The 16,216-nt window shown below is 56.9% G+C and overlaps 1 protein-coding gene across 5 annotated transcripts in view; it reads left to right on the top strand.

Annotated features, from left to right (window-relative positions):
- Window positions 1-15,993, top strand: part of RFTN1 (raftlin, lipid raft linker 1) — a 228,494-nt gene extending 212,501 nt beyond the window's left edge. For all 5 annotated transcript variants that reach the window (XM_070377114.1, XM_070377103.1, XM_070377110.1 and 2 more), the window contains 3 exons: window positions 4,720-4,823; window positions 5,766-5,847; window positions 14,724-15,993. In XM_070377114.1, coding sequence (XP_070233215.1) covers window positions 4,720-4,823; window positions 5,766-5,847; window positions 14,724-15,083 — 546 coding nt within the window. In that variant the 3' untranslated portion in view covers window positions 15,084-15,993. The remainder of the gene's footprint in view (window positions 1-4,719; window positions 4,824-5,765; window positions 5,848-14,723) is intronic.
- The last annotated feature ends 223 nt before the right edge of the window (window positions 15,994-16,216 follow it).

The following is a 16,216-nucleotide window of genomic DNA, read 5'->3' on the forward strand; positions in this document are numbered from 1 at the left end:
TCATTCCTTCCAAAGAAATCCCAGGGCTGATCTCCTTCAGAATGGACTGGTTGGATCTCCTTGCAGTCCAAGGGACTCTCAAGAGTCTTCTCCAACACCACAGTTCAAAAGCATCAATTCTTCCGCACTCAGCCTTCTTCACAGTCCAACTCTCACATCCATACATGACCACAGGAAAAACCATAGCCTTGACTAGACTTTGTTGGCAAAGTTATGTCTCTGCTTTTCAATATGCTATCTAGGTTGGTCATAAATTTCCTTCCAAGGAGTAAGTGTCTTTTAATTTCATGGCTGCAATCACCATCTGCAGTGATTTTGGAGCCCCCAAAAATAAAATCTGACACTGTTTCCACTGTTTCCCCATCTGTTTCCCATGAAGTGATGGGACCGGATGCCATGATCTTTGTTTTCTGAATGTTGAGCTTTAAGCCAACTTTTTCACTCTCCACTTTCACTTTTATCAAGAGGCTTTTGAGTTCCTCTTCACTTTCTGCCATAAGGGTGTTGTCATCTGCATATCTGAGGTTATTGATATTTCTCCCAGCAATCTTGATTCCAGCTTGTGTTTCTTCCAGTCCAGCGTTTCTCCTGATTACTCTGCGTATAAGTTAAATAAGCAGGGTGACAATATACAGCCTTAACGTACTTTTCCTATTTGGAACCAGTCTGTTGTTCCATGGCCAGTTCCAACTGTTGCTTCCTGACCTGCATACAGATTTCTCAAGAGGCAGGTCAGGTGGTCTGGTATTCCCATCTCTTTATTCAAGGTAACAGCAGAGAGATTGTGGCCACAAAACTGCACTCTTTTCTGTCATCAGAAGAAACCTAATCGATTCCCTAGGCAGTTTTCTGCAGACTAAGTTGCACCTCAACTATTAGAAGTGTTCTTTAAAAAAAAATAAATAGAGCTGCCTTATGATCCACTCCTGGGTGTGTTTCCAAAGGATAGGAAAACACTAATTAGAAAAGATAGGTGTACCTCAGTGTCCATAGCAGCATGAGTCACAGCTGCTAAAATACAGAAGAAACCCGAGTCAGTAGACATATGGATTAAAACGAGTGGTGTATTTGTGTGTGTGCACACACACATGTGCACACGTAATGCACACTGTGTATATGTACACACACAGTGGACTCTGACTCAACCGTAGAAAATGAAATGATACCATTTGCAGCAACACAGATGGATCCAGGAGGTATTATGCTTATCAGTGAAGTAAGTCAGAGGAAGAGAGATACTTTTATATGTTTCCACTTACATGTCAAGTCTGAAAAATGAAATGAATGAATATAGCAAAACAGAAACAGCCTCACAGACGTAGAGGACAAACTAGCGTTTGCCAGTGGAGAGGATGAAGGGGATTAAGAGGTACAACCTATCACGTATAAAATAAGATATGGAAATGTACAGCACAGGGAATAAATGTGTGCTTTGTGATCACTGTATATGGAGTCTCCCTGGTGACTCAGCAGTAAGGAATCTGCCTGCCAGTGCAAGAGACACAGGTTTGATCCCTGGGTTGGGAAGCTCCCCTGGAGAAGGAAATGGCACCCCAGTCCAGTATTCTTGCTGGGAAATCCGTTGGACAGAGGAGCCTGGCAGGCTGCAGTCAGTGGGGTGGCAGAGTCAGACACGACTGAGCATGCATGTGGCCGACATGGCTTGTGTGGAGTATAATCTATAAAGCTGCTGGATCGCTGATGGTGTGAACCTGAGAAGAGTGTAATATTGCAAGTCGACAGCAATTCTTTGGCCACACCAGCAGGCGGCACGTGAGGCTTTAGCTCCCTGACCAGGGATACGTGCGGGGTCTGAACCACTAGACTGCCAGGCATGTCCTGGTCCCGTGCAGCACTTCAGTTAAGAAAAGGAAAAAAAAACAGCCCCCTGGGCCCCACCATTTGTAAAAGGAGTTTCTGATTGTGCAGGTCTGGGTAGGTCCCAAGACTCTGTTTGCAACAAGTTCTAGGGTGAGGCTGCTCACGGAACCGCACTTGGAGAGCCGTTGCCACAGGCCACGACTTCCTGTGTGCAGTGGAGGCTCCCGGGGGACGTGGCTGCGCAGTGGCCATGCCTGGACAGGTGCCTGCCATGGCAGCTCTAGAAGCTCCGGGGAAGCAGGCCTGCCCTTCTTTTGTCTTCGGCCCCCGGTTCTGTCCCCAGAGGCCCCCTCGCCAGCCCCGTGGGCCAGGCCTCTGCCCTGCACCCGCTCGCTCGCTGTGCGGCTCATGCTGGGGTCCCCCTGGGAAGGCCCTCCCTTCTCTGCCCACCGTGTTCCCCAGCCTCTGAGCCCCCAGAAGCCCACCCTCACCACGATGGCCCCAGCCCCTTTGCACTGACCGGCCAGCTTCCTGGCCTTCAAGCGGGCCGTCTTGTGTTCGGGGACATGTGTGTGTGTGTGCGCACGCATGCGCACCCTCTGGTGTCTGCAGGACGGGAACCCAGCGGCAGGGCTGAGCCGTCCTTCCCGTCCACCCCTCGGCGGGCCTGCGGTCCTCCTGAGTGGGTCCTGCGGTTATCCCGGCATGCAAGGACTCTGGATGCCTCTCAGGGGAGCAGGGCCCGGTGGGGCTGCCGTCAGAAGTCCACCTGCCTCTTGAGAAAGCAGGGTATGGGGTCGGGGGTGGGGGGCCCAGGCAGGGGCCTCACAGTGGGGTCCTCTTCCTGTCTACCCCCTCTGTGTGTGTGTTGTGTGGTGTGTGTGTTATGTGTGTGGTGTGTGTGTAGTGCGTGTTCAGTGTATTGTGTGTCTGGTGTGTGTTGTGTGTTGTGCTGTATGTGTGTTGTGTATGTGGTATGTGTGTGATGTGTGTGGTATCGTGTGTGTTTCTAGTGTGTGTTCTGTGTGTTGTGTGTCTGGTGTGTGTTGTGTGGTGTGCATTGTATGTGTTGTGCGGTGTGTGTTGTGCTGTGTGTGGTGTGGTGTGTGTGTGGGATGTGTGTTTTGTGTGTGTGTTAGTGTGTATGGTGTGTGTAGTGTGTTCTGTGTTGTGTGGTATGTGTGTGGTGTGTGTGGTGTGTGTGTGGTGTATGCATTGTGTGGTGTGTGTGGTGTGTGCATGGTGTGTGGTTGTATGTGTGTGGTGTGCTGTGTGTGTGGTGTGTGCATTGTGTGTGTTATGTGTATGGTGTGTGTTTGTGTGTGGTGTGTGTGTGTGGTGTGCATTGTGTGTGTGTGTGTGTGTGTGTGTGTGTGTGTGTGTGTGTGTGTGTGTAGTGTGTGTTCTGTGTGTTGTGTGTCTGGTCTGTACTGTGTGTTGTGCTGTGTGTGTGTGGTGTGTGTTATGGGTGTGGTATGTGTGGTGTCATGTGTGTCTAGTGTGTGTTGTATGTGTGTGTTGTGTGGTGTGTGCATTGTGTGTGATGTGTGCGTTCTGTGTGTGGTGTGTGCGTTGTGTGTGTGGTGTGTGTATGTGTGTGGTGTATGTGTGGTGTCGTGTATGTGTTGTGTGTATGGTGTGTGTGTGTGTGTGGTGTGGTGTATTTCTCTATGTGTGTCTGTGTGTTTGTGTGGGGTGTGTGTGTGTGGTGTGGTGTGTGCATTGTGTGTGGTGTGTGTGTGGTATGGTGTATTTCTCTATGTGTGTCTCTGTATGTGCTGTGTGTGTGTTGTGTGTGGTGTGTGGTGTCGTGTGTGTGTGTAGTGTGTGGTGTGTGGTATGTGTGGTGTTGTGTGTGTGTGTAGTGTGTGGTGTGTGTCTGGTGTGTGTTGTGTGTGTGTCTGGTGTGTGTGTGCAGTGTGGTGTATTTATGTGTGTCTGTGTATGTGCTGTGTGTGGTTGTGTGTGTTGTTGTGTGTGTGTTCTGTGTGTGGTGTGTATGGTGTGTGTGTGTCTAGTGCATGTTCTGTGTGTTGTGTCTGGTGTGTGTTGTGTGGTGTGTGCATTGTGTGTGTTGTGCTGTGTGTGGTGTATGTGGTGTTGTGTGTTCTGTGTGTTGTGTGTCTGGTGTGTGTTGTGTGTGTGGTGTGGTGTGCGTGTTGTGTGGTGTGTGTGGTGTGGTGTGTGTGTGGGGGTGGGGGGTGTGTGTGTGTGGTGTGGTGTGTGCATTGTGTGTGTGGTGTGTGTGTGCGGTGTGGTGTATTTCTCTGTGTGTGTGTGTGTGTGTGTGGCCGCTCTGGTTGAATGCAGTGACTTGATTTTCGCTCAGATGTAGTTTAACTCCCACAAGAGGCTCTGAAACCCCGTGAGCAGCGTGTGGTCATGGGCCCTGGGTCTGTCCTGGAGGTGAAGTGACTGTGCTTCTTCTTGAGTGATGCGCATGGAGGCGATTTGTCCAGAGGAGAGTGAAACAAAACAAACGCTCAAACCCCTTGCCAATGGCACAGACCAGGGCAGGGGGGAGGGAGACCCCACGATGGCACAGACCCGGGGCGAGGGGGAGACCCCACGACGGCACAGACCCGGGGCAAGGGGGAGGGTGACCCACGACGGCACAGACCCGGGGGAGAAGGGGAGACCCCACGACAGCACAGACCCGGGGCAAGGGGGAGGGTGACCCCACGACAGCACAGACCTGGGTGGCGGGGAGGGAGACCCCACGATGGCACAGACCTGGGCAGGGGGTAGACCCCACAATGGCAGTTGGACCCCAGGCTCTTGCAGCATCTTCGAGCCGGAGCATGACCCCGCTTCCACTTTGTTGGGTTGGTGGCCGGGTGGTGCCTCCCCATCCCTGAGATGAGGCGGCCCCAGCCCTGACCTGACCTTTCTCCCCAGGGTGTGGAGGTGCAGACAGACTACGTGCCCCTGCTGAACTCGCTGGCTGCCTACGGCTGGCAGCTCACCTGTGTGCTGCCGACTCCCGTCGTCAGGACAACCAGGTACCAATAACCAGCTTACCTTACTGAAGCTTGCACCGTCCTGACCAGCTCTTCGTGTGCGTGACTTGTGGAATCCTGTTGGCATCAGCTCTCCACCCGAGGAACGGCAGGCCCAGGACCTCAGAAAACCACCCCTGCCCCGAGCACCCCCTCCCCACGCGGGCAGCTCAGCCAGTGACCTGCCACCCAGCCTGTCACCGGGCGGAGGGGGCCCAGGTCTCTCATTTGCGAAAGAAACTCAGCACCTAGAGTGTGCCCCAGGCCGAGCGGCCACGTCGTGTACAGTCTCATCTAGTCCTCAGAGCATCCCGGGAGGCAGAATTGTTTTTGTTGTTTTGGGGATTTATCCCAGTCTTACCAACTCTGAAAGGCCTCTGTCTGTCTTCTGGGCTTGCTGTCAAACTAGTCCTCCTAATTACCTGTGGGGTGGTAAGCATAGATATCGTGCCCATTTTATAGATGAAGAAACTGAGGCTCAGGGAGGCTTCGTCACAAACCCGGACACACAGCCAGCAGGAGCCTCAGCCTGGGCCCAGGTCCTCACTGGCCACCCATCCCAGGCCAACCAGCTCCCACCCCAAGCCTCATCCCCAAAGACAGACTTGGAAGAGCCCCACCCCCGGCCGGTGTTCACTGAGGCACTTTGCTGTCATTTGGCCAAGATGCCAGCTGTCATTCCACACCAGGGGAAGGGGGTTTTCAGACGTGAAGCTGCCTTTCAGGGGTGCCCACTTCTGTTGGGCCCGTGAGACAGCCCCCCAGAGGCAAAGGTGCGTGCTGTGGGGGGCTTCATGACCTCTGACCTCTCCATCTTGGGCAGCCCCCTTCCTTCCCTGGGTGGCTGGCCTGGCTGAAGTTGGAGGTGGCGGCCTCCATGTGAGGTCTGGGCCCCCCGCCCCCGGGTGTAAGAGGACTTATCCTTCACTCCCGTGTGTGTTGCAGGGAGGGGACCGTGTCCACCAAGCAGGTCGTCTTTCTCCAGAGGCCGTGTCTACCTCAGAAGGTCAAGAAGAAGGAATCGAAGGTGAGCGACCTTGCCGCCCCCCTGGGCCTGGCTCCGCGGAGCCCCGGGGACCCCTGAGCCCCCTCAGCAAAATGAGCCACGTCACCTGCAGGTGGGGGCGCTGGGGGCCGTGTGGCCAGCCCCCTCCTGCGAGGGTGCTTGGGCAGGCAGGGTTTGCGTTCCCGAGGCTGAAGTGGGGGCTGCTGGGAGGCGGGGCAGGGGGCCCACGCCCCGTTCCTCTGCATCTTCATCTCCATGCGAGCTGGCCGGAGCTCCAGCCGGCGCCCCATCCCTGGAGCCGTGGGAAGTTTGGAGATCCTGGCAGAGAGAACCTGCCAGAACGCCTTCCCCGAAGGGCCCGCCCCGCAGGGCTGAGCGGCCAGGGCTGGTGTGGACGCAGGGCGGCGCCCCTGCAGAGCGAGTCCTAGGGCCAGGCCGTGCCCCACCCTCCTGAGACGTCACCCGAACCCTCCTGGGAGCGCAGTCGCCCTGAGACTGGGGGTGTACCCCGTGCTTCCCTGAGGCGGAGCCCAGGGCCTCCGCAGTGGCTGCACACCCCAGGCTTTGCCCCCGAGGGTGCTCCTCCCAGGCGACCCTCGGGGCCGCGCGGCCGTGCCCTGGGGCCAGCTTGCTGTCCCTGTGACGGGCACGGCCAGGCCGTGGGGCAGAGCCCGCTAGACACCCCCACCCTTCCCCTGGCACCACCCCCCAGGCCTCCTCGCGTGCTGGGGATGGGGGCCGTGAACAGGTTGGCCGTGAACCGCCGCCCCTCCGCAGCCAACACGTCGGGGCGGGGGGGGGTGCGCGCTGGTAGGAGGGACCCCGACGGGCCGGCCGGGGTTCTGGTGCGCGCTGTGCAGTCGCCGAGGGAAGGGCCGGAGGAAACCTGGGCGGCGGGGTTCAGGACGGGGCACAGGGCCGCTGTACGAACGTCCAGCAGGAAGGTCCGGAGTCCGGAGGGCGGCGGCCGGCTCTGCCGGGTCGGGAGGAGCGCCCCCGGGCAGCCCGCGCCCTCCAGGGCGCTCGCTCAGCCCTGCGCCTCCCGGGCACGGCTGGCAGTGGGCACTGCCCTCGCTGTGACGTGGGGCGGCGCCCGGAGGGTGGCCTGTACCGGCCCCGGTCCCCGGCCCCGCTCCTAAGCCGGCGGTTCCCTGTACGGCTCCCTGGAGACCCCGGGCGCCCTCAACTCGAGGCCCGCGGCGCTGACCCCGGCCGCGCCCTCCAGCCCGGGAAGCGCCTTGTTCTCTCTGCCCCACCACGCCCGCCTGGTTTCCCACCCGCTGCCTCATCTGGAGCCCTGTGTCTCCCCACTTCCTCTTCCGTAGAGAATCTCCTGCACCCCCAGACCTAGACGGCCCCCTCCCTACCCCTGAGTCGCCGAGTCTCCCCTTGGAGCGGCCAGCCTCAGCCTCTCCTTCCTTGTGGCTGCTGGTGACCCCGCAATCTTACGCACCAGGAGGGTCGGCCCTTCGCAGGCCCAAGCTGCCGCGCCCTGGAGCTCACCTGGGGCCTCCGTCTCCTCCCCCCACCGCCAGTCTGTCCTGAAGGCATGTCTAGCTTTAGGTCCTTGAGCCTCTGGAACCCCCTCTCCCATTATCACCTGTCTGGACTACCCTCATCTCCCGATGACAGGCCTCCCTTTCCAGGGTGTTCTCCACTCAGAACCAAAGTGACCTTCTACAAAGAGCAAATGGAGTCGTGTGCTTCTAAAGCTTTGTGTTTTTTCAAGATAAAGGTGGGAGCCTTTACTGGGGTCCACATGGCCCTGTGGGGTCTCCCCCCACCCCCTGCCCTCCGGCCCATCTGATGCATCTCAGCCGCCCTGGCCTGCATGCTCTCTTGGATTCCTCGCTGCCACAGGGCCTTTGCTTGGGCGTTTCCTGCATCTGGGATACTTTCTTCCTTTGTATTTTCTCAGGACAGCGTTCTCTCCCTTTAGACCAAGCCAGGCTCTTCTGCGATTTACCGTGAAGAACCATGTTCCTCTCCTCTCTGTTCCTGAGTATTTGTGATCAGTAGCTTATCCTCCCCAGTAGAATTGGACAGGAATTCTCTGAGATCACACCCTTTCTGTCCGCACTGCTGTATGCCCGGCCCCTGGCTTTCAGTTCAGTTCAGTTCAGTCGCTCAGTCGTGTCCGACTCTTTGCAACCCTATGAATCGCAGCATGCCAGGCCTCCCTGTCCATCACCAACTCCCGGAGTTCACCCAAACTCATGTCCATCGAGTCGGTGATGCCATCCAGCCATCTCATCCTGTCGTCCCCTTCTCCTCCTGTCCCCAATCCCTCCCAGCATCAGAGTCTTTTCCAATGAGTCAACTCTTCGCATCAGGTGGCCAAAGTACTGGAGTTTCAGCTTCAGCATCAGTCCTTCCAATGAACACCCAGGACTGATCTCCTTTAGGATGGACTGGTTGGATCTCCTTGCAGTCCAAGGGAGTCTCAAGAGTCTTCTCCAACACCACAGTTCAAAAGCATCAATTCTTCGGTGCTCAGCTTTCTTCATAGTCCAACTCTCACATCCATACATGACCACTGGAAAAACCATAGCTTTGACTAGATGGACCTTTGTTGGCAAAATAATATCTCTGCTTTTCAGTATGCTATCTAGGTTGGTCATAACTTTCCTTCCAAGGAGTAAGTGTCTTTTAATTTCATGGCTGCAGTCACCATCTGCAGTGATTTTGGAGCCCCCCAGAAATAGTCTGACACTGTTTCCACTGTTTCCCCATCTAACTGCCATGAAGTGATGGGACCAGATGCCATGATCTTCGTTTTCTGAATGTTGAGCTTTAAGCCAACTTTTTCACTCTCCACTTTCACTTTCATCAAGAGGCTTTTTAGTTCCTCTTCACTATCTGCCATAAGGGTGGTATCATCTGCATATCTGAGGTTATTGATATTTCTCCTGGCAATCTTGATTCCAGCTTGTGCTTCTTCCAGCCCAGCGTTTCTCATGATGTGCTCTGCAGATAAGTTAAATAAGCAGGCTTTGAGTTAGTACTCAGCAAACACTTGTTGAACCAGCGAATGAACAATCAAACTGCTGGGCCCAGGACGTGCGTGGTGTGTGTCTCACTGACATTTAAGGAAAGAGTGCAAAATTCAGACGTCAGGGATGCAGCATATTTAGTCCTCTTTTAATCAGCCAAGGGGATGAAATTCTCCAAACAGGACTTTCAGTATTTGAAAGAAACCTCTTTGTTCATCTGTGATAGTGGGTTTCAGAACAAATATTAACTTCCTTTGAAAGTAAGAGGTGCTTTCTGCAACCCGGGAGACATCTGTCTTCAGCTAAGCTACCGAAGTGGAGGCAGATACTGTCAGGTTTTAAAACGTGTGAATTCAATCCACGAGCCCTGCTGACTTGGAACTCTGGACATGTGCACACTGCTGTAAAGAGGACTTTCCCCTTTCTGCACTTATTTTTGGCACAGACAGCTAGTCGGGGTTTTCTCGGTTTCCATGCTGGCCGCACACCCTCACCCCACTCGTGCCCTGGCCTGGGAAGGCCCATCCACCCCGCTGCGCATGCAGCGGCTGCTCTCTTGTGTTGAGAGACTCGCCCTGGAACCGCTCAGACACGCTGCGTCCTCCAGCCTGGCGGCCTGCCTCTGGGTGAATGCTGCTGACCTCTGCTCAGAGCCGCCCCGCGGCAAGCTCTCCCGCCTCGGGGTCTGAAATACATACCACCCACCCTTGGACAGAGGTTAATCCGAGTGTAATTCAGAGTGAGCCTCTCATATCCGAGGTTCCCTGAATCCAAGGATGGAAGCAACCACTCACCTCGCAGCACTGGTTTTTACTGCTTCAAGCCACCTGCGTCTCAGGACCCACGTGGTCCAGGGGCCAATCGTCCTTCTGTTGTTCCTTCAAGACTGTGACTGTCCCGAGCACAGCAGTAAGGGGACCTGCAGGTGAGGCTGGAGGAGGAGGCCCTCCTGCGGATGCTGGGCTGGGGCTGATGGGGCACGTGGAGGGGTTGGGGGAGGCTGTTTCCCACAGTGAACTGGTGGTGCTGGTCTTAGCTGTGTGTTCTCACTCTGTGACCCATGAACCTGCTGAATTGGCATCACCAGGGAGCTTGTGTGAAGTGCCAGCCTCTGTCCCCTCCCCAGGCCCCCTGATCAGAAACCCCGGGATAGGGTGGGGGCCCTGTGTCTGAAGGCGTCCCCCAGGTGATCCTGAATGCCTGCCAAGTCTGAGAGCCAGTGTCTCAGCTGAGTAGTTTAGGGCCCCTTTCCAGGCTCACCGTGTGTATCTCCATTCAAATTTTATCATTATTGATTTTTTAAAAATAGGCCTGTCAGGGTCTGTTCAATGTAGATGTGTTTTTTTTTAATCAGACACACCGAAGCGTCTTTCACGGCAGTTAAATCTGTACTTCCATTAGCTGATCAGTTGGTTTCATGCATCAAGCCTTCATCTAGCAGATTCTGTCCTGAGGTCACGAAGTCTGAAAGCTGAGGCACACACGGGCGGGCTGAGCTATTCCAAAGGCGCGTGGCGTCTTCCCTGGCTTCCTTCCAGAATGTGAGTCTGAAACCTTTTACCCACCAAGAAGGAGCAGACGGAAGATTAGTGTAGAGTCAGAGAAACCTGTGTTTGAATTTCAGCTCTGCTGTTTTCTAGCTGTGTGACCTTGGGAGAGTTAACGTCACCTCTCGGAACCAGTACATGCTCATCATAAAATGATGCCAACAGTTCCTAGTGAGAGCACTGCTTTGCGAATTCAGGGGAAGGGAAACCTTGTCTCAGTGTGGGACACTCAGAACATTTAGCTTTTAGATTCTAGAGACCCTGAGTTTCAGCCACAGCTACTTCCCTGCTTCGTGAGAGTGCTCCCTGCAAAGGAGAGGGGGAAAGGGGAGGACTCCAGACACAGCCTCCAGGTGACCCGGCTGCGGCCCCAGAACAGCTGTGGTGGGCTGGGGACCCCAAGGAGCTTGGGGAGTCGGTGACATCGCCACCCTCCATCTAAGGACAGAGAGAATGGTGCCGTCCTTGAAGGCGTTTGGCTTGGCAGAGTTTTCCGAAGGACAGAAAAACACGGGTCGGAGTCGTTTGCATCCAGCTCGGCGTGGACAGCCCCAAATCCCCCTCCGCCCAGCAGCCCAGGCAGGGCCTGGAGAGAGTGAGCGGAGCGCTCCCCGCAGGCCCAGCCCGGCTGTGTCCTCGGTCGTGTTGTATCAGGAGGGCGGTGCAGCGTGATCCTCTGCGGGAATCCGGATGCGGTTGGTGTACGGGGAACCACGCGTCTGCTGTTCATTTAGCAAGAGCAGCCTTTTCGAGGACAAGGGGTTCGCACTGAGACTCACCAGGGTCTGCCACAGCTAAGAGATCCTGCGTGCCGCGGCAGAGACCCAGCACAGCCAGATGCATGCATGAATAATTGAAGAAGAAAAGAGCCAGGGTCCGGGGTGGACTCTGTCCCAGGGGGATGGGCACGGCCAGGCACACCAGCCACCTGCAGGGGACGCTGGGAGTGGGCCAGCGGGCCCCGCACCCCACTGCGGGGGAGTGGGCCCCCAACTCACCATCCACCAGCCGCCTGCAGGGGCGCTGGGAGTGGGCCAGCGGGACCCCGCACCCCACTGCGGGGGAGTGGGCCCCCAACTCACCATCCGCTGCAGGCTGAGTGGGTCCCCGGGGTGACTCACCCCACCCCGGGGCTGTGCACCAGTCCAGGGGGCGAGGGCAGCTCTTCTGGAGATTACTCCCTTGCCTGAGGACAGACAGCTACCAAATGCCAGAACCGGGGCCTGAACCGGGGTCTTGGCCACGGCACCGCCTGTGGTGCTGTGTCGCCTTATTTGAGGCCTTTCAGCCTAAGCAGTCTCACCAGTTTTGTTTTGACAAAAATACAATTTCCTCCAACATCTCTCAGAGCTGACTGGCTCTCAGCTCGCTGTATAGGCCAGCTTAACTGGCCTTTTTGTAAAACCATGCAGAATGAAGAGACTCTGACTATTTGGAGACACCCATTAAAAACAACTCCTCTGTGTGGCCTGGAAGTAAAACGCAGCTGCAGCAGCACATGAGGCAGCAGTAGTGAACGATGGCCGCTGGTACCCAGGAGCCGTGCAGGGTCAGTCCGTGCTGAGGTCAGAGGTCCTGGTCCCACATGGTGGTCATGGGGCCCCAAGATGCCTGCTGCAGTCTCGGCTGAAGTGGGCACCTTCGGGGTGGGATCTGGGGGACCACTCCACCTGCAGAGGGGGTCCATTGTTGAAAGCTCGTGGCTTGGGTAGGAAAAGCTCAAACTACTGTCCAACCTGAGGGCAGTCTGTCAGTCACTGTACGAGAGAAACCCCCAAAAGGAGTATCTAGGGGAAACCCAGCCAGTATTGTCAGGGAACTTGGTTGGGATTTGCAGGGCAGGCAGGTGGGGAGGACAGGATAAATATTAAATCCTAACCTCAGGTCTCCCCTGGTGGCTCAGATGGTAAAGAGTCCGTCTGCAATGCAGGAGACCTGGGTTCGATCCCTGGGTCGGGAAGATCCCCTGGCAAAGGGAATGGCAACCCAATCCAGTCTTCTTGCCTGGAGAATCCCATGGACTGAGGAGTCTGGCGGGCTACAGTCCGTGGAGTTGCAGAGTTGGCCACGACTGCGCGCCTGACACACACAACCTCAGCATACACACTTCACTGCTTTTCCTCTTTGTTGATAGAATATCCAGATTTGCTGGTCTTGTTCAAAAGGGGGTCAGTGCACTCACCCCAGGATGTGTTCCGTCTCAGAGCCCTGAGTGCGTCCAGGCAGGTGTCTTATTTGGGGAAGTAGACTTCTCCCGCTGAGAATGCCACAGAGGTGGTGGATTTTAAAGAATATACGCAGCACGTTTTTGCTTCTTCCTGGCAAAGCACCCAGATATATCTGCGACGTGGTACAGCCTTAGGAAATGGTTTTCCCTGGATGGTACAGCTGCCAGCGTGTAGCCTCACCGGAAGTCACTCAGATAGAAGGCTGCCTTCTCTTTCGGTCGCAGAAGGGCTTAGCTCCAAGTCCGTATTTGGTGACACCAGTGTGCTGCGACTCACGTGGAAAGAAATGAAGCAAAGAAAGACGTGCAACTTGAAGTGGAGCCGCGTGTCCGCGGGTGGGGCAGCCAAGGCCGTCCCCCGGGGTCGAGGCCCCCCGGTTCCCTTCCCTGGAAAACCCGTGTCTCCAGCGGGGTCTCCGGGGCTGGCCCGTCCCCAGGGCCCTGTGGCTGCAGTGCCCGCGGGCATAGCCTGCAGAGAGGACACCGCCCCCACGCCACCGGCGGAGCTCTGGGGCGCGGGGAGCCGTTTGCAGAGCGCGTGCCTGTCTTGTGAACACAGGGACCCACGTCTCCGCCTTCCTTCGCCGCCCCTCACGCCTCCCTGTCTGCCCCAGCTCCTGCGCCTGGATGTATCCCGAGTGCAATGGCTCCCAAACCACCTCCCTCCGGAGCGGCTCCTGCTGTCAGCAGGCTCAGCAGGACTCGAACGTTTTCCTCTTTTCTCCCCAGATTAATCTCTCTTTCTGGAGCTCCGCCAGATCTGATGTGGGGATGCGCCCACGCCTCCTCGCTAAGCCCCAGGGTGTTTTGACTCTTAAAATGAGAGGACTGGCTTCCCCTGACGCGCAGGGCAGCCAGCTTGGCCGGCGCTGCGTCCTCCCATTCAGCCGTCTCACAAAAGGGCGCTGAGCATCTTCTCCGCGCCAGGCTCCCTGCTGTATCCCGGGTATGCCAGAACCAAGGACAGGAGGCGTCCCTGACGCTCTGAACTGACATCCAGCGTCAGTCGCCATGAACACACCTGGTTTCTCATGTGCTGGACGCAGCGTAAGCCTGTCATGTGGATTGTGGCGGCATCGTATGGACGCGCACACCTTCTGTGGCAGAGCTTGGCTCACTGCGGCTCTTGGGCCAAAAGGGGCCGGCACAGTGCCTGCTTTTGTCGATAAAGTTTTGTGTTGGAACACGGTGACACCTGTTACGTATTATCACCTGGACTGCTTTTGCACTACAGTAGCAGAGTCGAAACGCTGCAACACAGAACACGTGGCCTGAAGATCCTGAAGTCGTTCTCCCACTGCACAGAGTCACCCACCCCGATTTAAGTTAGGGGAACTCCCCCCGTTGTATAGATAAGAACGCGGCTGAGTGGGGTGGACTCTGCATGGCGTGGCCCCCCTCCACGGCATCCCTGTGACCCGTCCTCCTCCAGCTCTGACACTGACTGTGCCCTTGGTCCTGTCCGCTCCTGGACTCCCCTGCCCACAGGGGAGCGCAGCCTGGGACTCCCTGGGAAGCGGCAGCTGGGATGGGTTTGGGTGAGGTTTCAGGGGGAGTACCATGGGAATGCCGGTGGGGAAGGGGGCCTGGCTGAGGGACGTGCTGGGCTCCGACTGGGCGACTGCAGTGGCCTGGCCAGTGCTGGGGGGAGCAGGAGGATGGGCTGTTGACCAGACCCACGTGGCCTGGTCATTGGGCGTAGCTTGCCCCAGAAGGGAGTGAGGGCTTTGTGGGGGCTCTCAAGCAGAGCGAGGTGCGGCTGGCGGCTGGCACGGCCTGCCAGTCCTTCAGGGGGACCTGAGTGCCCAGGTTCTGACCCGGGTGATACCCTTAGGAAGAGCAGGCCCGTGCGTGCTCACCCCTCCTGGTTCTCCAGATGACAGGATTTCAGCAGCTCCCCTCTCAGGCCTTTGGTATGGGGCCCTCTCCCCAGAAATTCACCCCTAGAGTCCACGCCGTGGCAGGAACTGCCAGCTCCCAGTGGGTGCAAGGTTTGGGCTGTGGTTGGGGAATAGCAGGCCTTGTGTGTCTCGCTGCCAGACGTGGGTGTGAACACAGAACACGTGTCCAGGGACGATCCGGGGTCACGGAAGCAGCGTGTATTTATCTCCCATCTCCCCTGATCTCTAGTTTCAGTGGCGATTCTCCCGAGACGAGATGCGTAACAGGCCGACGAGGAAATCCAGAGGGAAATTCTGTGTCAGGGGCAAGCGACAAGCCGAAGAAAGCGAGAAGAACCCAGAAGACCAGCTTCCCAGAGTGGGAGACGCGGGGGGCCATGTGCCCGGGCGGGAGGACTGGGCGGAGGGCCCCGCGGAGAAGCCGCGTCCGGATGGCCAGCCGTGTGTGGAGGGCGAGGCTGTGCAGAACGGCCCCTCGGGCCGCAGCCCGGCCCCGGCGGAGGGCAGCGTGAGGCTCACTGGCCCCGAGCCTGGAGAGGATGCTGGCGTGGAGGTGGCTCCAGGGCCCGCGGCAGCCGAGCACCCCTGAGCCTCGCTGGGCCGTGGGCTGGGGGCTCGTGCGCCCTGGTGTGGCACGTTGCCTTTGGCTTGGCGCGACCCCTCCTGGTGAGCTAATGAGCCACCCGAGGAGGGCTGGGCCCCGGCATTGCTGGTTTCTGCACATCCTTTTGAGACGTGTCCTGGGCCCCAGTGCTAGAACCCACGAGGACTGGTCGCTCCTAGACCTCGGGGCTAGGAGTCCAGCCCTGACCCTGCGGCTCCTGGGAGGGGCTGGGCCACCCAGGGCCTCCAGGGGCCCCTCAGGCCAAACTCCGGGTCAAGCCTGGCTGCCAGTCAAGGCCGACATGGTCATCGCCCCCACCCCCAGCCCCGAGATGGGGAGGTCCAGCCCCTGCTGTTGGTGCAGCTGCTGGGTGCTTGTAACACGCCCTTGAGCCCTGTCCACTGCTTTTCTCTGTCTGACCCCTGGACCCTGCTTCTTTGGCAAAGAACACGACATTGGGAGGGGAGGTGCTCCACCTCCTGGCATTCTCCAAGTGTTCCCATAGATACTGGTGATCTGGAAACGCAGAGAGAATTCTGTGCGTGTACCCACTTCTGCAGAATGTCCGCAAAAGTATTCTGTTAGTATTATTGCCAAAAAAAAACTTTAAGGTTTTGTATTCAGCACATCCTGGGAACACACCTTCTTTCTGTTATTTCGAGGCCAGCTGACTGGTGGGGAGCCTCTGTTGTGTGTTATTTTAATCAGTGTGTCCTTGGCCAAGTCGCTTCCCACGCGTGTTATGACGTGTTTATGTTGTCCAGAAAATACTGTGGAGGCTTTAAGTAGATGCAGCTGCAAAGCCTGGAGAGAGAGTGCCAGCCGACGTGACCAGCAGCCTGTCTCTCCTGTTTCTTGTTTAGTTACTTAAAGCAATAAATCACCTACGAGTTCAGTGCATTGTGAGTAGGAGTCTTTCTTCACGTCACACTGAAGAGTCGTAGCCTGGTGCCTGGACACCCCGACCCCAGTCCCCGTTCCTGTTTCCTGAGTCCCTTAACTCCTGGCACCCACAGGAGGAGCCAGCTGAGCTCGCTCTGCCTTCCTGTCATTTGTGCAAAGAAGATGAAAGCGGAATTCAGGGGCCACCAGGTAGGTCAGGGCACCCCCGTGGGTGC

This window comes from Bos mutus, chromosome 1 (genome assembly GCF_027580195.1).
Source record: "Bos mutus isolate GX-2022 chromosome 1, NWIPB_WYAK_1.1, whole genome shotgun sequence".
NCBI classification, from domain to species: domain Eukaryota; kingdom Metazoa; phylum Chordata; class Mammalia; order Artiodactyla; family Bovidae; genus Bos; species Bos mutus.